The sequence below is a fragment of the Triturus cristatus genome, chromosome 12 (assembly GCF_964204655.1).
Source record: "Triturus cristatus chromosome 12, aTriCri1.1, whole genome shotgun sequence".
Lineage (NCBI taxonomy): Eukaryota > Metazoa > Chordata > Amphibia > Caudata > Salamandridae > Triturus > Triturus cristatus.
The window spans coordinates 91454270-91480050 of NC_140595.1; the positions used below are offsets into that span (position 1 = coordinate 91454270).

Sequence of the window (25781 nt, forward strand, 5' to 3'; positions counted from 1 at the left end):
GATACCAAACACATTTTGTTTCAGTGAAGCCACCGTGTAGCTGGGGAACTCGTAATGACCAGTGCCCAGGATATGTATTTAAGATGGCTTCTCTGTTCACTTCTATTATCTAGCAATGGACCTAGACAGCACAGGGGCATCTCTGCTCCTGCACATATGTCCTCACATGCCATATAGTGCTCCCTGCCTTAGGGCTCCAAGGACTGCTGCAGGGGTGACTTACACATAGTGCATGAAGTGTCTGTGGGCATGGTACACAGGGAGTGTGTCATGTCGTGTTTTCACTTTTGTCTGCACCATTTTACGCGCTTGCATTGCCAGTTGACATGAGTGTGGTGGTGGGTCCCTTAGGGTGGCACAATACATGCTGCAGCTCTTAGGGACCCCTTTAGTACCCATGCTCTAGGTACCAGGGGTACCATTTACTAGGAACTTAACTTACAGGGGTGGTAAAGGTCTTGTCAATTGGAGAGCAACTGCACAGTTACTTTGTTTTAGGGAAAGAGCACTGGCACTGGGGACCTGATTAGCAGGAACTCATTGCACTTCAGTCAAAATATCATCAAATAGCAGGCAAAAAGTGGGGATGACAAAGTCAAAGAAGGGACATTTCCTACAAATCCTGTGCTTCCTTCTCCCACAGGTACCACCAATATTGTCCTTTTGTTAAGCAGAACCTCCGCCTACAGGGTGGGCTGTCCAGAAGGTATGACAAGTCCAGAGCCGACTGTGGAAGGCATTTTAGTGCTGGGGCATTAGGTGACAGCTGTCCCCAAGGATCGAACAATGGTGTCTAAGGATTTCAGGCACACTAAAGGATCTGTTTGGAGGCATTTAAACCATCATTTATCAGATATAAAATCCCTTATAAGCTGATTTTGGATGAAAAAATGTAAATGATTGATACAGCTTTATTTCTCGATAAGAGGTCATACAACCTTATAGGGACTGGTATGATATTTAGCCTTTCTAATGCAAACAGGACATATAATTATTCTATGGTAGGCACATTTGCTCCGTGAGATGGTATTGAGCATCAATAATATATATGGTCAGATATGTGTGGGTATTGTAGCTATATTTTGTTTCTTGAAATAATGAAATACATTTAATACCTGAGGAATGTTAGCCGATGTTCTTCAATGTCAGTGGACATTCTATCTCCTGAGGCGCAGCCGGGAGAACGCTTGCAATTAAACTTGTTGTGATACTGTGTTTTACTTTTAAACCCCCCCCCCCCCCCCCCACCCGGGCACTCACTCTTGTTCACCTTGCTCTGGGCATCCCCGCGCAGCTGATATTCTCGCTGCCGCGGGCTACATTCTTGACGCCATTTCCCTGATCCCACAGGCCACGCCCACTGCCGTCAGGCCACGCCCCCCGCCGATGGTATTTAAAGCGCGCTGACTACTAGCGCGAGTCAGTGGACTCAGAAAAGTCAAGGCCGGTCGCCCCCATGATGCCCAAAAGTGGTTCACGGACAAGCTGAAAACTCTTAAATTGGACCTTAGGCGTTCCGAACGCCTCTGGAGGCGCAACTACTGTCCTCTCTTGCGAGCTAAATACAAGTCTCTCTTAGCTAACTACAAGAAGGCTATTCTTTCAGCCAAAACCATCTACTTTTCGGATAAAATCACATCATCCGCCAATAAGCCCAAAGAGATTTTCTCTATAGTTCGCAATTTAGTTGCTTCTGACAGGGCCAACCCTAATCTCATCCCGTCCCAAGCTCTCTGTTCATCCCTGAATGACTTCTTTATAGAGAAGATTGCGAAGATCAAATCCAAGATCCCTTCAGCTTCTTCGCCATCTCTTCCCCCCTGTCTTTTCTCCGCCCTCTTCCTTTCTTGACCAGTTCTCCCCTATCTCTTTGGATTCCTTTCTTGCTCTACTCCAGAAAGTGAAGTCAGGCTCTCCAGCTGACTGCGTTCCAGCTCGCATTCTGAGAGAGCTCTTCATTCACTGCCCTGACCCTCCCCTCTCCCTCCTCAATGCCTATTTCTTCAGGCCTAGTCCCGAAATTTTTCAAATCGGCCATAGTTTTCCCCATTTTAAAGAAACCTGGGTTAGACCCCTCCCTTCCGTCTAACTTTCGACCCATTTCGCTTCTTCCATACCTAGGGAAGATCTTGGAGAGTCACATCACTTCTTGTCTCTCCACTTTCATTGAGGACAACCATCGTTTGGCCTCCCACCAAGCGGGATTCCGCCCGGCCCACTCTACTGAGTCAGTGGTCCTGTCCATTTTAGATGAGCTAAAGAGTAAAGCAGATTCCAACCTTCCCCAAGCCTTGGTGCTCCTTGACTTGTCCGCTGCGTTTGACACGGTCGATCACTCCATCCTTCTTGGCCGTGTCAGCGCAGCGGGCGTTCGGGGCACTGCCCTCTCTTGGCTCGCCTCCTTTCTTAAAGAACGGACTCAGGCGGTCCATCTCTCTGGCTTTTCTGCCCCCACCCGCTTGGTTTCATGCGGGGTCCCCCAGGGTTCCTCCCTATCCCCTCTTCTTTTTAATCTTTACATTTATCCCCTTATTCTTTCTCTTCTTGACATGGGGGGTCTCCGTATATAAATATGCGGATGACCTCCAGTTGGTCTTTGATCTTTCCTCTCCCTTGGACTCCCTGCCTAAATTCCACTCTACCCTAGTTTTCATCTCCGAGTGGATGAACACCAACCAACTTAAACTTAATCTGGACAAGACGGAGTTAGTCCTGACTGGCCCCACCATTTCCCCTTGGTCTGCCGCCATTTGGCCTCCCACCTTCGGCCCCTCGCCAGTATCGGCGGCCTCTGCAAAGACCCTGGGCATTAAAGTCAGTCGGGACCTCTCCATGCAGGCCCAGATTAGCTCAGTTGTTTCCTCTTGTTTTCTTTCCCTCCGGATTATTCGGAAAGTGTCCCGTTTTTTCCCCCCCGATGCTCTCAAACTTATTATTTTGGCAATGATTCTCTCCCGTCTCGATTACGGGAATAGCCTCTATGCGGGCATTCCGGCCTACGAACTACGCCGTCTTCAGTCTATTCAGAATCAGGCCGCCCGACTTATTTATCACCTTCCCAAGTCCCACCACATCACCCCTGTCCTGAAGTCCCTTCACTGGCTCCCCATTTGCCAGAGATCCCTTTTCAAGCTGGGATGTCTGGCTTTCATGGCCCGTGCCCGCACTGCTCCGGCTTTCATTAACTCTCTCATTAACTCCTACACTCCCAGTCGTGCCCTCCGCTCCTCCAATCAGGCTCTTCTCACTGTCCCTCGCTTCCGCAGATCTAAGACCGGCGGGACTAGATTCTCTGTATTAGCCCCCCGCTTTTGGAACAGTCTTCCACTGTCCATTAGATCTACTCCAGACTACTTACACTTCCGCAAGGCCCTTAAGACCTTCCTGTTTTCCCAAGCGTACTCCTACTTATTCTCTTATCGGCAGACTTCTATGCTCCTCAGTCCTCTACTCTAGCGCCAGGAAGCCGCTTGGTCACAGTGCGCTCTACCAAGTACTTTTTAACTAACTAACTAACTAAAATGAGTGGTTTATAGCAATGATGGATAAAGAATAGACTAGAACTGCAATGCTCTATTTTTAATTTGTACGTCTTTGAAATACCCTGAGGAGGCCTTACAATCCTGAGATAAGCCTACAATCTGTCAATATTTCCATGAGGCAGCAAAACCAAAAAAAGGTAAAGAATGCAAATATTTCTTTTTTTAATTGGAACTACCTAATTTCGGACAGATACTGAAGTCCATTTGCAAATGTGTTTTTTTATCTTCAATATCTTAATGAGCTCTGATATGAAGCCGACATATGAAAATGCATACTTAAGGACTGTGGACTGGTACTCGAAACAACAGACTTTAAGAAACAAATTATCAATGTGGTGAATGTTTTTTACACATGAATATAACAACTAATTGATAAAAGAGCAACTGAAATATTAACTCCTGAGTCATTATACATATCATGAAAATGCATTCACAAACAATCACAGTTACTGTGCACAGAGGAAGAAATCTTGGGTAGCTGCAAATAAGCAACAGCAGATCATTATGGGATGCAATACTGATATGTCCCTATAGAAGAATTGGTTTGTTTGTTGGTTTAAATTAACCAATATTTCACAAGGAGTCACAAACACTATAACATGCGTTTTTCCCAGTAGCATGACATGCAAAAGAAACTATTCTGCATGAATATTAACACTTTTCTTACTTTGTAACCTACTTACCAAGAAGATGCTGGCACTCTGGGCCTCTGCACTGAAAGCTGGGTTGATGCTGCAGAGCAGGTGCATCTGTGTCAAGAGCTGAACGTGCTACAAAACAAAAATTTGGGATCAGGATTTACAACAAAAAATTATTTTACTTGCAAGCACACGTTATCAAATTAGCTGCACATCTTGAACTGGTCATAGACCAGGCTGTCAAGAACAAACTAAAGCAAACCAGGTACAGTTCGTGCACTGAATCAGTAATCCAAATCTAGAGAGTTGCTTCTTTACAAGTCATGGTACTACAATGCGTTGTTTGAAAATAGATGGAAGCTTCACTCAAGCAAGCAGCCAAGACAGATGCCCTCTACCAAATCAATGTTATTGAGGTATCCCATCCAACCCCATGTAAACAGCGAAAAAAGTAACTCTTCTTCGCTACAACACTCCTGCCCTTTGATAAAGTTCTTTACTTCTCTCACCCTGAAATGTCAAACGCAAACTTATCTGGCAGAAAAGTAAAGGATTGAAGAACTATTCCACTTTATATGCAAATGACATGCAGAGGTCTACATATCTTGAGAACAACTTACTTGCCTTTGGCAATGTTCATTCTGATGGATATGACAGCTCCTGCAGATTCCTTAAGTGATCCCATTTCCCAATTGAGACATAAGATCGGGATTTTATTAAATTTCATTAAATTTGTATTGGTATATTCAGACAAGAGCATCTGAAAAACAAGTATCTTCAACCTTATCTCCTTCTCTAACCCATGTCAAGACCTGTTTGAGGGTCCACAGGGCAGATTGGGGCTACTGGACAACAACGGTGGAGCCAGAAGTAATTCGCCAATGGTGTCCTGAGTCTATCCTATCATGGCTCGGCAAACTGGGTCAACTACACTTAATCCTTAGGGCAGTAAGAACAAGGAGTCAAAGGCTTCTCAGGGAGGTGGTATGGGGGCAGGAGCTCAGAAATCAACAATCAACCAAAAGACACAATCAGATCATGTTCAGCCTGGTGCTCATCTTATGTAAAAGTAAAGTACTTTGATTTCACAGCAGAACTAAATACTGCATGATACTATAGAAATCACATACATGATTTTACTTAAGTTGCGTCAACAGTGAGGCACTACATCTCTTCTTCCGGTATTCTACCACTGTAGTCGTGGAAAGCATCCACAGTCTCCAAACACGTTACCGGCTCAGGCAAGGAACAGCCACAGCAAAAGATAGCTTAATTACTTTCCCAAGTAAATTATGCAACTTCAGTTCAATGAGTTTTTTTTACCCCTTTAGGCAAAAGGTCTTAATGTATAAAGCAGACTTGTCTCAGCGGAATTAGCCTCTGGTTCCCAGTGCAGGCTAAACCCTGAGTTTTACCTCCTGACTGTTGTAGCAGTCTGGGATGTGCTGCAGAAGCAGAGCACGCCCCAGCCCTCAACAGTGGCTCCTCTCAAACAGTGCAGGCTGACAGCCTTGCTTGGGACGATATCTGCAGGGACTATAGGTAAAGCAGGCCTAAGTATCAATGTCGGTCATCAGCGGAGGCGGCTTTCCTGGCCGGTTAGACGGGTGTTCTGGTGTCACAGTTGCAGCATTGAGGCCAATCTAGGGTTCCTGCTTCTGCAGTGGTGAGGACTTATCTTGCAGCATCAGCACCAATAAACTCTCAGCCAGCAGCAGAATTTCCTACAAGACAGGAGTGTTTTCTTTGAGTCTTCTTGCAGCTTACACTAAACCTGCCCAGAGTCACCTGTGGGACTCCTCAACACTGCCTGGAGAAGGTGGTCTCCTTGCATTGTGCTCTAGGCAACTCTGCTTTCTCTGGGTGCTCCTCATATTGGGAATATGCTGGGCCTCTCACCTCATGAAGAACCAGGCACACTCCTTGCATATTAGCAGGCATGCAGGCTTCTGGGGAGATCCTCAGTTCCTCTTGCAGAAAGTGCAGACTTTGGGTGATGTTCGCTGACCTTTGGGAGACTGGCTGCCAGGCAGACACCAGCCCTGGTAGCACAGCAACTCCTCAAGTACGTTGTGGAGCGGACCCTTGGTCGAGAAGAACTTGGGACAGAAACAAAGTGCGATGGTTTGGATCCCACTTGCACACGCATTTTCAAGACCGGCGATATGGAGCTACCGTGTTTGTCTTTGGGGCCAGTTTGGTTCATTTTCAAATGTCATTTCCAAGCACCTTATCAGGTACAGCCTTTTTGCAAAGTGATGGCTTTTATAGCAGGTAGAAATTGGGCTGGCTCCAGCAAGGGTATCTAAAACAGGTGAACAAAGTGTCAGTTCTCTGCATCAGGCGGTCATCAGCTTCTTTTAAGCAGAAATCAAAGACAAACAAAAGGAGGACAGATCCTGCCTAGAAACTTCCTCACCTGAACAACAGAAACTGCAGCTCCCAGCCCAAGCCCCTAAAGGTTCATGCCTCACAATCGGTTCATTGACTTTCTTTCCAAAATTTAAGTCTGACTCACAGCTTGTTGGATTTAATCCAATTCTTCTTTTTTCTGTTCATCTACCAGCAACAGGAACAAACATTTTAATATGCAACACCTCACAGCCTCCAGACAATGTTTAAGCAAAGCTGACTTTCTTTTTTACCGTTAAAATGCCCCCCTACTTTCTTTAATATGAGCTTTAAACTGTTCCTTCCACTGTCCCCATTCTAACTCTGGTTCCCTTTGTGAAAAAGAATTGGGAGAATACACTCCTTTTAATGAACTCTGCATAGACAGGATTCAGACAGAACAGTAACTGCAGAGTAATATGCGGCACACACTAATTTACTGTTGATGGTATGGTTTTGGGAAGAAATGTACTTAATAAACTGTAACAATGCAGAAGTGCAGAGAAAAGAAGGTTAATCCAGAAATGTATAAATGTATCTCACCTAATAGTCCATCAGCATGACGGACTAAGTTGCTGCAGCCTACCTGCCCAGGAGGAAACTACAGCATATGGAACAAGAAGCTACTCCACTGCCTTGAAAATGGATAAGGATGAGACACACTATTCTCAAACTCAACTCATGCATGTAGGGTGCCTATAAACAGCTTTCTTTGGCCTCAACCAGATCAGAGACTGTATGCCTAAACACCCACAGTGTGGAAGCTTTTCCTGCCAGATGGAAGAGGTGGTTACCATGACTCTGCATCTGCCCAACTATCCTTCTAGCACTTATATTTCTAGAGATATTGCTGGTTAGAGACTCAGACAAGTCTAACCCTAAATTTAGTTAGTGCCAGTTGGGACTTGGGTCAATAGTGACTGCATTTGATCCCATGGACGCCACCAAGAAATCTTGATGATGGCCGTTGGATCTTTAAGTACAGGTCATTAAAGTTGAAGCCAGAAACAGAACATCAAGGTCATCAATCATCTGTCTTATTGAGATAGCCACCTGTTACTTGCTTAACCGATCCTTGCACTCCAGTTCACTGGATACGGTGCCCAACAGGATTATGGGCTCCAGGACAACACTCTTCGGGAGCACAGAAGACATTTAAAAAACATTTTGTTGGATGGGATCCCAATTGTTTGGATGATGGGTGACCAGGGTGTAAATTTTTAGGGGTGGCATCTTTTATTCAACTTCTTGGGACCAGAGTCATATCCAAGTGCCAGCAGTAAGTCCATGGTCCATATATCACTTTCCCCTTTGTCCAATTTGCAGGTCCAGTTAGTGGGAGTTTAGGGAACAAGGATGGGCGGAAATTGAGGAGTTCCACTCCGCAGAGTTACATATGAGCCCTGTGAGATTCCGCAGAGTTCTGCGAATGTGTGGAAAATATCCGTGCTGAGCAGCAATTTAGTGCCAGTAGCACGAACAGCACTGAAAAACCAGTGCGAACTGCACCATGCGTAAGAGTGCACAGCCATTCAAGTTGATTTTGCTGCCGCTCAAGTAGAAAATCTACTTGAGCAGCAGCAAATCATCTCCTGAAGCAGCCCTTTGAGCGCAACCGCTCCAGTTATAAAATTGTGCTAGGGGACGCCAAATCTAGCTTGCGTTAACAGAGCTTTGCGGGGAAAAAATTCCACCATGCAGCAATAGACAGAAGTAGATAATCTACTTGAGAAGCAGCAAATCTACTAGAGAAGCAGCCCTCTGACCACGATCACTCCAGTTAAAAGATCGTGCTAGGGAACGCCAAATCTAGCTCGCATTTACAGAGCTTTGCTGGGAAAAAATTCCACCATGCGGCGATAGGCAGAATTTGTCCGGAACTCCATGATACAAGAGCAACGCAGAGTCGTCAAATTTCACGGGCAGAATGAAACATTCTGCACACCCCTGTAGAGATCTAAACACACACAGACAACCTTGAGGCGACCACACCCACGTCCCAGGAGATAATATAAGCCTTAGGACCAATGTAAACAGACCTCTCAATCTAAGCAATTACAAGCTATAAAAACATTTCTTATGGGACACTTCCCCTTTTTTAGCAGTTGCATTCGAAAAGCGTAGGTATCTTATTGATAAAGTGAGTACCATTCTTAATTGCTCTCAGGTCTCACTGATACTGTGGACCACATTTCTAGGGTCAGAATGGTCTCACTGGTATAGTAGGACCCATTTAAGGAGGTCAACGTGGTCTCATTGATAGAGTATTCCCTTTTATGGAGGTAAATATCAAGTGTTCAGTGCCTCTAACCTGTTGCATCTGCTGCTGGAGCCTCTTCTTTTGCCCCACGTCCAATATAAGTGGATGCGGTTGCTTCTCGTTCTGAAGAGAAGCGCCATCCATCTCCTGCTGAAGCTTCATGGCTGATCTCTTCATTCTCATCAATTTAAGCTGATTTTTCACGGTCATGTGCTGCTGTGACAGCATATTTGCCAGGGGCTCTTCAAATCTGAGTAACAAAGACAGTTTTCAGATGCTAGACCTCCCACAAAGGCAGGAATTAAGAAAAAAACGTAAGACTCAAAGTTCATCACACATCACAAAGTAAAGAAATAAAAAAAAAAGGAGGTATAAAACTGTTCGGGTTGCAGGGAGAACATAGGGAGGGCATGTTTTGCTGATTGATAGGCTTGGTGAGATCACACATGCAGAAATTAAAGGACCATTAGTCTGACATGAGGTTAAGCTTTTAACACATATCTGAACATAACTATCCTAAAATGTGTGTAGATGAGGCAATGGTGAAAAGTGAAGTGCACATGTGGAACTGGAGCTTCTCCTTCCATCTATCCCAAGGAACAGACACAAGCCTCTTAATTACTAATGTGTGTGTAATGTTAATGACTCGTTCAACTGTAGTCCTTTTTGTTCATATAAACAAATGCCCTTAGCTGCGGCCCATCAAGAAAAATATGAAGTATTACAGATCAGCACAATAGACTCCGTTCTTAAAATACACAAGTTTTGTGGTGATCAAAGACAAAGGTCTATTAAAGTATTGCAAATATGTAGGAACAATTGATGCGAACATAAGAGCAGATCTATTTGATCCAGCCTGAGAAGGATAGGCCGCCCCATAAAGAATTTCACTGAGTTTGTTGACTAGAGAGGCATATAACAGTTATGTTGTGCCTTTTTTCAATACTCGGTCTCTTCCTAAACACAGCACAGAATTTAATTTTTACCTACTGGGGAAGTTTAAACTTGACCAACTATTTTTTTAGCAGAAACTCGTTTGTCAGATAGTGCCGGTCCAGATATTATTAGTGCGCTCACATTTGGTTATAAAATATCAGGAGCAAACTGCGGGGGGGGAGAAAGGAGGTGGGGGTTGCTGTCATATTTAAAAGCATGTATGTAATTATTGAGATTCCGGAGGTCTCGCATTACAAAGCCAGTGTCACAGTTAAGGCAAGGTGCAGGAACATTATTACGAAGGTCATTCTAGTTTACAGACCATTGAAAGCGCCTATTAGTTTATTAGAGAACTTGCACACTCTGATTGGTAAAAGACTTCTCAACTGCTTCAGACTTCTACTTATGGATGATTTTAATCTTTTGATTAGTGCAGCATACACAACCCATCCGCGAAAAGCTTTATGCACTCATAGTCATCCATTAATTTAGCAAGTCACATATTTTTCCCATGCCTATGTAACAGGACATAGTCTTGAACAATTCTGGTCTGTTGACCCACTTCTAGCTGACTTCTCTATTAATCTGTATGCTAGTCAGATAATTTCTTGTTACATTGGAAATGTGTACTACCTAAGCCATGCTATACTGCTAGATAAACAGATTGTGGCTCTCCATGATTGGACTGCTCACAAGGTGCTAAGCATGTGCATTTGACACAAAAGACCCATCCTCGCAAAATAAAAGCTATTCCTTGGTTGACACCAGAATTAAGGCTCACAAAAACTAAATTAAGGCGCTAAGAATTCTCAGGAGCACATTTTCAACTCGGGAATCTAAACGGCTCCTCGAGGATGCGCTAAGGAGTTATATAAAAAAAAAAGCTTTGCGAAAGCTCAACAGCTCTACTGTTCTGCTTCAACCAAGTATTTCCAAAAAACACCTTTGCTATCCATAGGACTTTCACAGACTCTTCATCTACGTCACTGAGTGGTTCACCTTTTCAATATATTAGTGAATAATATAATACTTTCTTTGTAGAGAAAGAAAGTACCAGGAAAGAAATCACTGCTCTGAGCACCATTAAACAGTCGGCTGCCAACTGGTTGGAGGAGCCATGTTTTACCCATTTTCCCACCTCATAAGTAAAGGAGTGGTGGGTTTGATGCAATTGGTAAAATCAGCCTCAATAGCCGATCCTTGCCCCATGAATATCTAATCACTTGGTGCTGTTTATCGCCCAGCTGCTTTGCCAGCTTTTTAACTCCTCATCAGAAAGAGGCATAGTCTTGGAGCTTGGAGCTTTTCAACCAGGCAATGATCATCCCACAATTCCCACTATTGCAAAAGCCTGGATATGGATTTAACTGTACTCAAGACCCACTGATCTTTTTCTCTACTCCTGTTTGCGGCAAAAGTCTTGGAAACGTTTGTTGCAAAAATGATTAGTAAGTATCTGCAGACTCACCAGGTGCTCTGCAAGATGCAGCCAGCCCTCCACAGGGGCACATTACGGATTCCATTATGGTCTCTGCACTTGAAGATTTGAGATTAGAGAAGGTTGTAGTTCATACAACCGACCGACCTGTCCGACGCATTGGATAACACTGGCCATGCTATTTTACCTGACTGTATCAAAGCAGCAGAATATAGAGTTGCTCACTGCAGTGGTTTCAATAATTTTTAAAGGACCCCTCTCAGGCGACTAACCTTGCTACTTAAACCTTGCAAAGAGAGCAATTCTTGTGGTGTTTCTGAAGGTTCATCGCCCTCACCCCAATATCTATATGAAGGCACTAGACTCTCAGCTTATCAAACACTGTGTCAAAGCGTACATGTACACCAATGACAAATACTTCTGAATTTGGACAACTGGGAAGAGTTATCTGTCCTTTCAACAAAATCTTTAATTCATGCGTGCGTAGATGGGGCACATCATCTTCAAGCTGAATGCAGACAAGGCTGAGGTTTGCTGTGACTTTTGGTTGGGCGACACTTGCCTGCTGTTTTGAGGCCGTCTGTCCCCCTACCAGTGGTGAAATGCCTGTGGGTAAAGACGGACGCCTAAATTACTATGGCCTACAGATGTCTTCCATCACTTCTTCCTGCTATCACCAACTCTACGTTTTATGGAATGTTATCTTCTTACCTAGAATTTAAAAATAGACGCCTAGTCTTCCGAACACGAACAGGTTTTAATTTGGAGGCTAACAACTCGGTCTACTTAATCCAACCCTTGTTCTTGATACAGACACTATAGGTTTTGCAGAATTGAGCAACCAACTTTGTAACGCTCTATAAATATATTCACATTCGTCCAACTCTAGATCAGTTACACTGGCGATTACTCCAGAACACCAAACTTTTGATTATGTGTTGTCTTGACAGTGGCGAAAAGATCTAGTTAGGGTAATCCCCTTTGCTGAAAGATGTCCAACGCTACCTCGGTATGTACAAGCCACTAGTGATCCGCAGGACACTGCCTCCTTAGCTACTCCACTCTGGCATTCAGCGACCTTGATGGGTGGTTCACGATCAAGTAAATGCCCTGGTGCTCCAATCAACCCCAGAGGCACAGAACCTCCTGGCACAGGATCTGGGATTGCACTCTTCCCTGCTTGTTGCAGTACCACACGGCAGAGGTGTTGTCCATGAGGACCTGCATAAGCCTCCACGTGATGGATGGCAGGAATGCCTTCAGATCCAGGTGAATAGCCCGTAACTCTAACAGACTGATGTGCAGCCAGGCTTAGAAGGGATGCATCAGTCACCACCATCAGCTGTGGGTCAGGTAGGGACAGTGGCCTGTCACTGGACCAATTTTGGTTGAACGACCACCAATACAGATCATAAGCGGTCTCCCTCAAGATCAGGACAACATCTGAAACTTCACATTTCAATGCAGAGGCCACATGTGCCACCTGGCGTAGCTTACAAGGAGGATGCAGGAGGCCAAGAAGCCCTAGAGATTGTCTCACCTCGATTCAAAACCAAGACAAACATCAAGTTCATAGCCTGAAAGTCTTGGAATCATTGCAGTATAAAGAATGCCTGGTACTGCACTGTGTCCAGGACAGCTCAAATTAATGGAAGCCAAATACAAAAGATTTTGGTGCGAATTCGGCTTGTTGATAGTGAACCCAATAATGTCAAGAGGCTCACCGCTCTCTGGATGTTAATAACAACGGACTATGGCAAGCTCGCCTTCAACAGCCAGTCATCAAGGTAGCGTAAAACCACTATCCTTGCCCTCATAAAAGGCGCTATGACCACCGCCATCACTTTGGTGAACACCCAAGGTCCACTTGTGGGGCCAAAGGAGGGCAGAAAAACTGAAAAGGCTTCAAGCCTACCTTGAACATCAGATGCTGTTTATGGGACTGAAGGACAGGGATATGAAAATAAGCGACTTGTAGGCTTAAGGACACCATCCAGTCACCAAGGTTGACGGCAGGTATAACATGGGCCAGCATGAGTATTTTTAATTTGTCCTTCTGCATTTGGAGGCCAAAGGACCAAAACAAGCCTTTGGTCTCAGTTCTTTGGAATCAATGAATAGAGACAGTAACAGCCCTCTCCTCTTTCTGACTCTGATAACCGCTGAATAGCACCCTTGGAAAGCCGCACTGCATCCCTTGTGGAAGAACAAATAGGTGCTCGTATGAAGTTCACTATGATGTGGAAGGAATATTTGACATGGCAGAAAGAAGGTAGTGCATAGCCATGTTGAACAATTTGTAAGATGCATCTGTCAGACTTGATGGATTGCTACCCAAGGAGAAAAGTATGGATTCTGTCCCCACTTGGATGGGCACAAATCACAAAGGGCAAACAAATGTGGATTTGTGGCTGTTGCATAGGGAAAGAGGAATGGGAGGGCTTAAGTCCCTGCTGGCTGTCTTACAATCTGCAAGACCCACATCCATGGCCTCGAAAGCACTTGGAAGACTGCTATACTGGTTGGGGAAATTGTTGCAGTCCTCTGAAGGAACCTAAACACCTTTTGAGCTGCTGTGGAAACTGTTGGCAGGGGTCAACAGGCATAAGGACTGAGCCTAGTGGCATGAGGCAGCACTGCTGAGGAAAACATTCTGGGTCCATTCTGGTGCCTGTAGAGTATTCCAAGGCGAGAAGTCTGCGGTTAGAAGTATCCATCAGAAGGACGAAGCTCATAACCATTCAAAAATGCTACCTTGTGCTTCTTTGTAATATATTCAGAAGGGAAAATCCTTCTAGATCAAAAATCAAAGCACAGAAAAGTGGGCTTAGAGAAGGAGGAAATCTAGCAACAAGGCCAAAGAAATGAAGTACGTGATATTTGGAACCTGAAGACAGGTAGAACAGTGGTCCAGAAACAAGAGACACATGAAGCGTATTTGTATTATGTTGTTTTGTAAACTGATTAAACGTCAACATGCTCCAACTCCATAGTGAATGGTACTAAAGTAATAGGGATACTGAGGCTCAAATATGAGGCAAGATGTATGTTTTGAAGATATAGTGTGAACCAGCACAGGAGGTCTTCTGCTTGATCGTTTCTAAGTATTGGTCTAGCAACATAGAACAGTCTTTCACGGATGGCTCATTTTGTAAACTGCACTGTTTGCGTCTTCGACTGAGTGGCTGAGGTGATTTTCACAACAATTTGTAATGCTGTGTTAGAACCTGGAGGAATCAACGATTGGCAATGAAGGATTCTGAGCTCAATTAAACAATTTTAACTGCTTGAATAACAGGACTGCAGAGGTGGAATTAAGGCAGGATGTTCTATTGTTGGGCAACTATTAATGACTTGCAGTATTTTCAAGAAGTTTCAAGCGCTATATTTTTTATACAACATTATATAACATCTTTTGTTGAAGGAGAGTTCTGGACAATAGCAATGTAACAAACAGTTCTTAAACGGATATTAATATACCCAAAACTACTATATGGCTAGTGTGACAAGATTCATAAAAAATGGCCCACACTATTACTTCACTGATTGAAATTACGAATGAAGTACAAAGCCAACAAGTTTTCAGAATGGAGTGCGGAGAGAGGGTGGAGCAAGGGAGGCAGCAACATTTCTACAAGTTCAAGGCCTCAAAGACAACTCGGCTCCTAGTCTTCCCATTGCAGTATTGGAACAAAAGAATGTGCTCTCCTTAGCAAATGTCCATTTTGCTTGACAACTGTACATAGAATGAGCAGACAGGGCACATAAAGTATTTACACATTATAATAATGCACTCACATTAAAGAATTCAATCAAGACATTGACCCACCAGATTTAAACCACACAAGAATTGTCATAGTAGACAGTGTCGCTGAAAGTTCGGAGACCCACTCCAAAAACACTCCTTTGGAGGGGCACGTTGCGATCTCATCAGCAATTGTTCTACCTCCTTTCCCAAACAGTTACAGCTTGATCTCGAGCTGCTCTGCCCCACAAGCAAGGAGGTGTTTCAAACATTCACGTACAGCACAATAAGTATCACAAAAGAGCATAACATTAGTCACTGTAGGAAAAAAAGTAACCTACCTTCAACTACGGTTGTCAAGGGTTGGTATATTTCATAGATCACAAGTTTCATAAATCACACCTAGACGTCCGATCACCAGTATTCTTTTACAGCAGAGGACTAGTATCGGATTACACAAATATGCTTGATAGCACTCATTAGGTGATGGACTATTGGCATAAACATAATGAAAAGCTGTGAAAGTTCAACACAGAAAACTCTGAAAATTGAAGGTAGCTAAACATTTATGTTACGTGGGTGAAGAACTATTCTGTGTTGTAAGGTAGAGGTCCAATGATGGAAAGGTAATCCTTTTCTGTGATAAGTGTTCGACAGGCAATACAGCATTTATGAAACACTGATTTTATAATTCAGGTTATGAGGGATTCAGGCCCTGCGTATTACCACACATTATCCTGCTTGCCTTAAAAAGGGACATATCACTCCAATCAAGTTTCTCTTGCATGTGCATCTTCTTTGTGTTTGTAATCTGTGCAGAACTTCCTGGTGGTGCAGAAGATACTTCTTAATGGTATAGATTTCAAGAAGATCTTGGTCAGTGAAATCAGGAGGCAATATCCAAAATTGCTGCACACCCAAAAACTAATCTACAACAGAAAGTAGCACTGCATTCTTAACGTAAATTGAGGTAGTTTGTAGAAAAACAGTAGGTGAAGTCATGGAACACATACCTTTACGGTAGTTTTGGGAAATGAAATTTGAAAGATTAGTGTCCATGACAAAGGTACTAACTAGGGCCTAAGGGATGAAATATCCAAATCTCACTGTGGATACAATTTTAGAACATAAGTAAAGATTTACTAAGGAAACTTTTATTAAAGCCTTGTGTTCTAACAGACAGCTTACGTCTCCAATTGTCCAAAGTAGAGGGTGCCTCTGGACGCACTAGCTGAGCCGAGAGAAAGTGGCTTGTCTGCTCAGACAAGCCTTCTAGGTTTTCAAGGAGCGTCCGACTTTATTTGGACTAGAGTCGAGCAGGCTAAAGTCCACACAAACATAAGGTGGCCACTCTCGATTTCTTGTTGTAAGTTCTAGTCAGTGCTTTAAATGGGAAAAAATAAGTGCAGGTACTCTTAAAATGAGATATGAGTGTAACAAGTGGGCGGGGCTAGGGGCGGGGCTAAGGACAAGACATATGAGACACTTCTACTATGTGGCCGATTACTTATATATTCTTGAGTGCGCACTCACAGAAACAAGCAGCAATGCTCACACAAAGCATTCCAAGAATATCCTTTAAAATACCTCCCTAGTGTCTTTATTCTCGCCCTATTTCACTCGCTTTTCTCACACACACACACACACACACACACACACACACACACAAACATGTGCACACAAGCAGGCAAACACCCCGACACAAGCAGACAGACACTCACACACAAGACTCAGGTGGGATAAAGGCCATTTTACACTCCTTATCTCCCGCGGCTTTCTAAATTGCTGCTGTTGCTGCTGTCGGCGGGATGCCTGGATTCGAGTGTGTGCACAAATACACCATGGTGTGATTGTGATTAACAGCACAGGGCCTTAATGGACCCTGCTCTGTCAAACACAGGTGGTGGTGAACACCAGACTTTATGCAAATGTGGTCCCGCTGAATTGTTTAGAGGTGGCTCAGCTTGGGCTAGAGGCGCTTTGGCTGTCAGACAGCCTCGTTCGTGCCCGTGAGCACTAGCAACAATGACCCTACCTTGGATGAGTACCGGTACTCAACTTGGCAGCAGAGAAGTGCCGGTACTCAGAGCAATAAAAATGAGAAGTGCCGGTACTCAGTACCGGTGAGTACCGGCCCATTTAAAGCACTGGTTCTAGTACCATTTTGCAATCTAAAGTGCAACTGCTTATAAAGTGTGTTTTTAGAAATTCGTTTCATATTTAGATATCACTTCATTCTTCTAGTATAGATGTTAACAGCCATGAGCCTTTGCATAGCGCATGTTGCTTAAACCATACTCCATTCGGGTGCCTGTTTACATCCCTCCGGCAATCCTCATCCTTCTGCTGATGTGTTCTCCTGAGCTGGGCACAACATGCAGATAAGAAACACACAGTTGTCTACAAATTGGCCTCACATAGATGTGCACTGTGTTAACATAACCTCTCTTATGTTCTGCTTATATATTTTCCTGTGAATCTTAATTTATATTCAGCTCAACCTACGCTTCTTTCACACTGCGTTACCCATTTTCCGGGAATCTGATATAAAAGACCTATGTCCCCCATTATTCCCCCAAAGCCCACTCATCCACCTCTTAAATTACGTTTATTTTCGTCTATTTTTCCTCTAGTTCTGGCGTTATCTCTGTCAATAGGAAAACAATGCTCCATAACTCCTCTGCTGTGTTATTTATGAATGAATTGAATCACCTTGCCCTTAGAAAATGATATTTATTTTGCAAAATCTCTGAATATATGAGGCATAACAACTGCTGTTGTTTCTGCAAAGTCTAAATCACCAGCCTTAACTGTTGTATTTCAGATGGCGGCAGAGGGCAGTAAAATTCCTGGTAATGGCCTGGACACACAAAGTTGGTGAATTTCCAAGAACCAATAAAACTCCACAAAGTGCACTAATGGACTTAAAACGTTATTATTGATGAATGAATTCAACACTTGCTAAGCCAAGTGCTGTAAAACTGCAGTGACATTTCTGTAATGGGCTACGAAGAAAAAAAAAGAAAGAGCATCGATCCCCTGGATCAGATGGGGAGCTTTGCAGGAAATACTGATATAGAGATGACTGTACTGCAGCGGCCTCCCTAAAGACGGATAATGACCTTTGCAATCCTTTTTGCGATAATCTTTGAAGCTACTTCAAAAGCTAGAGATCAAATCACATCAGTAAAAAAGATCAAATCACATCAGTAAAAAAGGTCAAACAACATCAGGAAAAAAAAACCTCAACCTCACTTAAAGATCTACCCAATGAGGGTCACCTCACACTTTCAAAAGACATGTCATCTGCAAGCATTCAACTTCCGAAACCAGAGAGTCCTCATCATGATCAAACCTCAACCATGCTCTGACCCAGCAATGTCAGCTCTCAGTGACAGCCTCACTACCGCCCTTCCCAACAATCTTCAAAGCCCATGACTCACCTCAGTGCTTCCACAGTCCACTGAATTTCCAGGTCCTCAATGATAAATTAGTTGCTATGCCCTTACACTCAATCCGCATGCCATTAACACCTGAAAAGTCCCTTGACCTTCAAAGAGATCATGCTAAAAACAAAATTTTAAAACACACAGGAAAATCAACTCCCCACTATGTACATCTATGCTTCTCACCAACCAGTCTCCTATAAAGGCCAAGAGAAGTTTTGCTTATATAGCGCAAGCGGACTTTGGCAACCATTGACTTGGCCCATTCTGCTGCTTCCTGCTGACCCCACTTCATGTACTTCCTGTTAATATCATGACTGGCCATGCTGCAGGTGCTACTCAAACAGTGCCCTTCCTAACTTAAGTGTACTTAACGCAGCCTGCAGGCCCCTACATCTGCTGCTTGTTGTTTTTGATAGTCATGCATATTGTGCAGCACTCTTAAGTCTTTTTGTATACCCCTACTATCTTCTTCTGATCAGTTCCCTCTCAACCACATCCTCTCCTTAGGCTGTCTCTGCGCCTTCTAGCACATCAGAGTGAGTGTTGTCTTCTGTCCCCACTCCACTTCACACATTTGACACACATCTTTCATGTTTTACCATCTGCCTCACTGCAATCGCAAACTCATACCTCTCAAGTCAGGCATCAGTTAAAGATGTGCTTAGGATTTTGTCGCAGTATGTTGGAAACAGCCCACTCCCACTCCGCAGGGTGGTGGTGGACTCCCCGAACACACTGTGGTAGCTTGGCTCGAGTGGTCAGGAATCAGGCTCCGTGCTAAGCATACAACATACCCAAACAATAACCATGCGTGCATCCGTTCCAAAAACGACTCTACACCGTAAAAATTATGAAAATATCTTTCTTTATCTTTTTCTCTTAGTTGCTGATTAGAAAAATAAATAAGTCAATCACAATATGCAAATTTTAAATAGTGCAGGTCAAATAAATACTGTCTGAAGATTCAATAAATAAGGGTGATCATAAATATAAAGGACATAAATATAAGTGCAGGTAATACAGGCAATTAAATATTCTGAGGCAATAAATACTGTCACCAATAAATATTGTGCACCAACAAGTCCTGTGGACCAATAAATATAGTGAAGCAATAAATAGGTTAAACACAATAAATACAGTGCCCCCAATAAATAATTAAAAGTATACAGCAACACTCATGTAATCCGATCACTTTTCAATTCCTAAGGGCTGATTTGGCCCAGGCACAGCTTGTAGGGTTGTGGAAGGCTTGAGGGGTTCTACTCCCTGGCTGGGACAAGGCTGAGGCCTAAACTGAGGTAGATAAAGGGGGGAAATACCAGAGACCTGGCTCTCTCTCTCCACACAACTTCTCTAGATTAGTCCCAGTTCACCCCTGGCACAGTCAGGTTGGTTCCAGCACCTCCCTAGCCCCTTAGAGCAGTCTCTCAGGTCTCCACAGGGCCTTAGGCGCCCTCTACTCCACTTACTGCCCTTTTTCTGATGTTCCGACGCCGCTGGAGTCGTGTCGATGCCGTGAGGCGGTTCCGGTTCGGTCTCGGCGGCCTCGGCACAATGTCAGTTCTAGACGACGCCGGTAGGCGGTTCCGGTCCGATGTCGGCGGCCTCGGTTCGATCTCGACCTCCGATTCGACGGCGTCGGGCAGTCTCTACTCGATGTCGACTTCGGGCGGCTCCGGTCCGATGGCGCTCTCGGCTTCGATGACGTCGGCCGGCCTGGCCTCGATGTCGACTTCCGGCGACTCCGGGGTGCGATCCTCACCCCCGACCTCCGGTGCTCCTCCTCTCAGGTTCCGGGCGACTCCGGAGTGCGATCCTCACTCCCGACCTCCGGTACACTTCACCTCGGTCTCCGACGACTCCGGAGGCGGACTTCACTCCTCCGATGACGCCGCTCACTCGACCTCGGTTAACTTCCTCCTCGACCTTTGGTATTCCTCACGACCTCCGTCGGCGCCCTCTCACGACCTCAGGCGGCTCCGGGTACGACGTCTGCTTCTTCAGTCAGCGCCGCTTCTCCACCTCGGGCTCCAGGTCTTAGGCTACTCGACGCCGGACTCCAGGGAAACCAGTTTCCAGGTCAGGATCTTGCTGCTTTCTGCTTCTAAGGCCTGTTCCTGCTGTCCAGGTCCTTAGGATGAGTTTTTCTGGCTTCTTCCCACACAGGGCTACAGGCTGGGATCCATCAGTAGGGACAAGTATCAAGGGTGGGTTTATGGACCCCACTCCAGGCACAAGTTTCCACCCCTGCTGCTTCACTCCTTCCTCCTTCACTGTTGTGCTCCTCTCTCTTCACCAGTCAGGTGCCAACTGCCAGCTCCAACTGCCAACTCTCTCTCTTAGCTTCCCAACATTCTAAACCGCCTCCAACGGTCACAGGGTTCTGGAATGTTCTGGAAGGTGCTAGTAGGTTCCAGTGGATGCTGGTGATGTCACAGGTGGCCACCATTTTGTGCTCCAGGCCCTCAGACAGAAGTTTCAGGGGTAGCTAAAATGGCTCCCTGAATCTGCAGCAACACTAAAAAGTCTGGTGGTTCCCAAAAAGGAAAAATTCAAACAGGGTTTGAGGCAAAAGTGGGACAAAATAAATAATGATGAGGAGGGACCACCCAAAGGGCTGACAGGTCTAACACGCGTCCCCCCCCAGCTGAAAGTGGGGAGAGCTACCCAACCCCTTGGGAGTTCTCATCACTAAGGCGGAAATACCTTGAGAGACCGTCTGCATTGGCGTGGTCCACTCCAGGCCGATGTTCCACCTGAAAGTCCATCCCCTGTAGGGAAATAGACCACCTCAACAACTTGGGATTCTCCCCCTTCATCTGCATCAGCCAGCGAAGGGGTCTGTGGTCGGTCTGAACTAGGAAGTGCGAGCCAAACAGGTATGGCCGCAACTTCTTCAGAGCCCATACCACTGCAAAGGCTTCACGCTCTATTGCACTCCACTTCTGTTCCCTGGGAAGTAGTCTCCGGGATAGGAAGACCACGGGTTGATCCAGACCCTCTTCGTTGAGTTGCGATAACACTGCCCCAATGCCATGTTCTGATGCATCTGTCTGGACAATGAACTTCTTGGAAAAGTCTGGGGCCCTTAAGACCGGGGCCTCGCACATGGCTTTCTTCAATTTCTCAAAGGCTTGCTGACAAGCCTCCGTCCAGACTACCCGTCGAGGTTGTTTCTTGGACGTGAGCTCCGTGAGGGGGGCTACGATGGTACCGTACCCCTTCACGAAGCGGCGGTAGTATCCCGTGAGGCCCAAAAATGCTCGGACCTCAGTCTGTGTCTTGGGGGGTTCCCAGGCCATGATGGCCTCGATCTTCGCCTGGAGGGGTTGCACCGCTCCCCTACCCACCAAGTGTCCAAGGTACACTACCGACCCCTGCCCGATCTGGCACTTGCTGGCCTTGATCGTCAATCCAGCTTGTCTCAGGGCCTGGAGAACAGCTTGCAGGTGACGCAAGTGATCCTCCCAGCTGTTACTGAAGACGGCTATGTCATCCAGATAAGCAGCAGAGAAACTCTCCATTCCGGTGAGGATCTGGTTTACCAGGCGCTGAAACGTGGCAGGTGCGTTCTTGAGCCCAAAGGGCATCACACAGAACTGGTAGTGGCCATTGGGCGTGGAGAAGGCTGACCTTTCCCTTGCTCCATCAGTCAAAGAGATCTGCCAGTACCCTGAAGTAAGGTCAAAGGTACTTAGATATTGGGCAGCTCCCAGCCGGTCAATCAATTCATCCGCCCTAGGGATCGGATGAGCATCAGTTTTGGTCACTGAATTCAGTCCCCGATAGTCCACACAGAACCTCAGTTCTGGTTGGGCACCCGGTGGTGCAGCTTTTGGTACTAACACCACCGGACTGGACATGGGGCTGCTAGAAGGTTCGATCACTCCTAGCTCCAGCATCTTAGTGACTTCACTATGAATGCTGGCCTTCACCTTGTCTGACATCCGGTAGATCTTGGACTTCACAGGTGGGCTGTCTCCTGTGTCCACGTCATGGACGCACAGGTGAGTCCTACCCGGGACAAGGGAGAACAACGAAGAGTACTGCCCCAGGACCTGGCGACAGTCCTCCTGCTGTTCAGGAGTTAGAGATGGGGAGAGAATCACTCCCTCCACCGACCCATCCTTCTCTTGAGACGCAAACAAATCAGGGAGAGGCTCGCTTTCCACGTCCTCTCCTCCGTCAGTCACCATCATCAAGATGACTTCGGGCCTCTCGTGGTGGGGTTTGAGGCGGTTGGCATGCAGCACCCGCAGGGGCTGACGAGGGGTCTTCAGGTCCACCAAGTAGGTAGCCTTACCCTTCTTCTCCAACACCTCAAAGGGTCCTGACCAGCGATCCTGGAGGGCACTAAGCTCTCCGGGTTCGATCACCCACACCTTCTGGCCAGGCTCCAACTCCACCGGGTGAGCATTGTGGTCATACCACGCCTTCATTACTGCTTGGCTGGCTTCCAAGTTGTCAGAAGCTTGCTTCCACAACTTAGCCATTTGGCTCCGGAAGGCCAGCATGTAGCTCACCACATCCTGGGGAAGCTTTCTGGGAGTTCTTTCCCATCCGTCTCTCACCAGGTTGAGAGGTCCACGTACAGGGTGCCCATACAGAAGCTCGAAGGGGCTGAAGCCCACTCCCTTCTGTGGCACTTCCCTGTAGGAAAAGAGTAAACAGGGTAGGAGGACGTCCCATTTCCTCCGCAGGCTTTCAGGCAGACTTCTGATCATGCCCTTCAAGGTTTTATTAAACCTCTCCACCAGACCATTGGTCTGGGGGTGGTAAGGAGTGGTGAACCGGTATGTCACTCCACACTCCTTCCACATGGCCCGCATGTACGCTGACATGAAGTTGGTCCCCCTGTCGGACACAACTTCCTTGGGAAAACCCACTCGGGTAAAGATTCCCATCAGGGCCCTTGCCACAACAGGTGCTGTTATGGTCCTCAGAGGTATTGCCTCTGGGTACCGTGTGGCATGATCCACCAGAACCAGGATAAACCTGTGACCAGCTGTAGTCGGCGGATCTAATGGACCCACAATGTCGATGCCCACCCTTTCAAAGGGGGTGCTAACGACAGGAAGTGGTTCCAGGGGAGCTTTCAGCTTCACCCCTGTTTTCCCACTGGCTTGGCAAGACACACATGTCCGGCAGTAGGTATCGGACGACACTTTCATCTGAGGCCAATAAAAGTGTGGGACAAGACGGGCGAAGGTCTTGTCTTGCCCCAAGTGTCCTGCCAATGGTATCTCGTGAGCCAACTCCAGAAGGAAGGCTCGATAACGTTGAGGAACTACCAAGGCTCGTGACGATCCATGTAGGGGTGCCTTGGGTTCACTGTAGAGGAGGCCATCCTCCCAGTAAACACTGTAGTTCCCTTCAACGTTCCCTGCTGCCTGGGCTTCGGCCTGTCGCCTCAGCCCCTCAAGGGTAGGGCACTCCCTCTGGCCCTGGCAGAATTCCTCCCTGGACGGGCCTCCCTCCACGTGCCACTCGGCCGGGATGGGTAGGTCCTCCAGGTCGGTAACGCCCCCCTCCGCAGACTCCTGGTCCACCACCTCCGGTGGCCTATCCGTCCTACGGGGTGGAGACGCCGAGGCAGGCTCCTCCTGCCCTCGGTTCTTCCCTTGACTGGCAGCTGGCTGGGCCTTTGTTCCAGGCTCCAGCCGAAATGAACTCCCTCTTCGGGTAGTCGCGGACCTTGTGCTAACACAGGCCCAGTCAGGTGTACCCAGCATCTCGGTGTGAGTCCGGTATTCCACCTCCTTCCAAGCGTTGTGCTCCATATCATTCCCCAGCAGACAATCGACTGGCACGGCAGGGCTTACGGCAACTCGAAGTGAACCTGCAACCCCCCCCCATTCAAAGGGAACCTCGGCCACGGGATAGTGACCTGTTCTGCCGTCAGCCATCGCGGCTGGGTGGAGTACATCGGGAATTACCTGCTCTGGAGACACCAGTTGACTACGCACCATAGTCATACTGGCTCCTGTGTCTCTCAGAGCCTCCCCTCTTTGGCCGTTGATGGTGACCCACTGCCCATACTTTGCGGTATTTGCGGGCACCTGGATCTTAGGAACCATCTCCCGTTCTCCCAGGGACACTAAAGTGACACCCGCCCACTCCCTTCCCTTAGTTAAGGGCATCTCCTCCCCGAGCACTGCACTAGCTACTCCGGGGGTCTTTCCTCCAGTGGGAGGGGGTGGTCGTTTCAAGCACTTCGGATCTCCTTTATAGTGTCCAACGCCACCGCACTCATAGCAATGGACAACCCTTGGCTGCTGACTCTGGCCAGGATTAGGGTTTCTGGGCGGGTTAGCCTTAGGGGTGAATCCTGTTCCCTTCCCTTGGAAGTTATTTTGGGGGCCTTTGGAGAACTCCTTTTTCTTTTCCCCTCCCTCTTTCTTCTGGGGGGCGCCCTGTCCGGCCTTTTGAGTATCCCCTCCAGCCCCCTTGTGGACACCCGGGTACTAGCCCAAATGTCCGCCTCCTCAGCAAGCTTCCGGGGACTGGTCAGCTTGCTATCCACCAGGTGTTGCCGCAGTTCAGGGAAACATTTCTCGAGCAGGTGTTCCTTCAGTACTAGGTCAAACAACCCCTCGTAGTTCCTCACTTCACTGCCCTGAATCCAACCTTCCAGTGCCTTCTTTGCATAGTCCAGGAAGTCCACCCAATTCTGCGTGCCCAGTTTGTGACTACCCCTGAACTTCTGTCTGTACTTTTCAGGTGTTAGTCCAAACTTTCTGATGAGCGCCAGTTTCATGGTGGGGTAGTGGGTCTGCTCATCCTCCTCGAGGGCCAATAAAGCATCCCTACCCGCTGGAGGCATGTACTTGTACAATCCCCCTCCCCAGTACTTCTCTGGAACCCCATGGGCCCTCAATGAGACCTCATAGGCCGCTAGCCACTTGGCGATATCGTCGCCCACTCCATAGCTAGCTACTATGTCCTTTGGCAGGTATGGTTTAGGTTCCCTGGTGATCTCTTGGGTTTGGCTGCCACCATTAGGAACAGGTTGTGCCCCGATTCTCAAGATCTGAAGATCTATTTCTTTCAGTCGTAATTCATGGGCCATCCTCTGCTCCTCCTTCTCCTTTTCCAGCCTTGCTAAGTCCCATGTGAGCTGTCTTTTCTCCCTCCGGTCTGTTAGCTCCACTTCAGACAAGCCACCGCTAGAGGCACTGCTGCCCTTCCTAGAAATGGTTCTGGGCCCTGCTGACAGGTTCCCCACCTCAGGTTGGTACATCTCAGCCCCCTCGGGGTCAGGCTCTCCATCCCTGTCTTCCTCCTCAGCCTTGCTTTCTCGGCGTGCCTCCCCCCAAGCCCTTAAGCTGGTTTGGAGTGCACCCTTCTTTGCTCCTGGGGGACAGTACACCCCCTCCCGCTGG

General features: G+C 46.7%; 1 protein-coding gene across 3 annotated transcripts in view; it reads right to left on the reverse strand.

Moving 5' to 3' along the window:
- The window catches only part of GON4L (gon-4 like), a 246766-nt gene that overhangs the window by 111148 nt on the left and 109837 nt on the right, over positions 1 to 25781 (reverse strand). For all 3 annotated transcript variants that reach the window (XM_085639371.1, XM_085639370.1, XM_085639369.1), the window contains 2 exons: positions 8883 to 9081; positions 4226 to 4312 (listed from right to left, as the gene is read on the reverse strand). In XM_085639371.1, coding sequence (XP_085495497.1) covers positions 4226 to 4312; positions 8883 to 9081 — 286 coding nt within the window. The remainder of the gene's footprint in view (positions 1 to 4225; positions 4313 to 8882; positions 9082 to 25781) is intronic.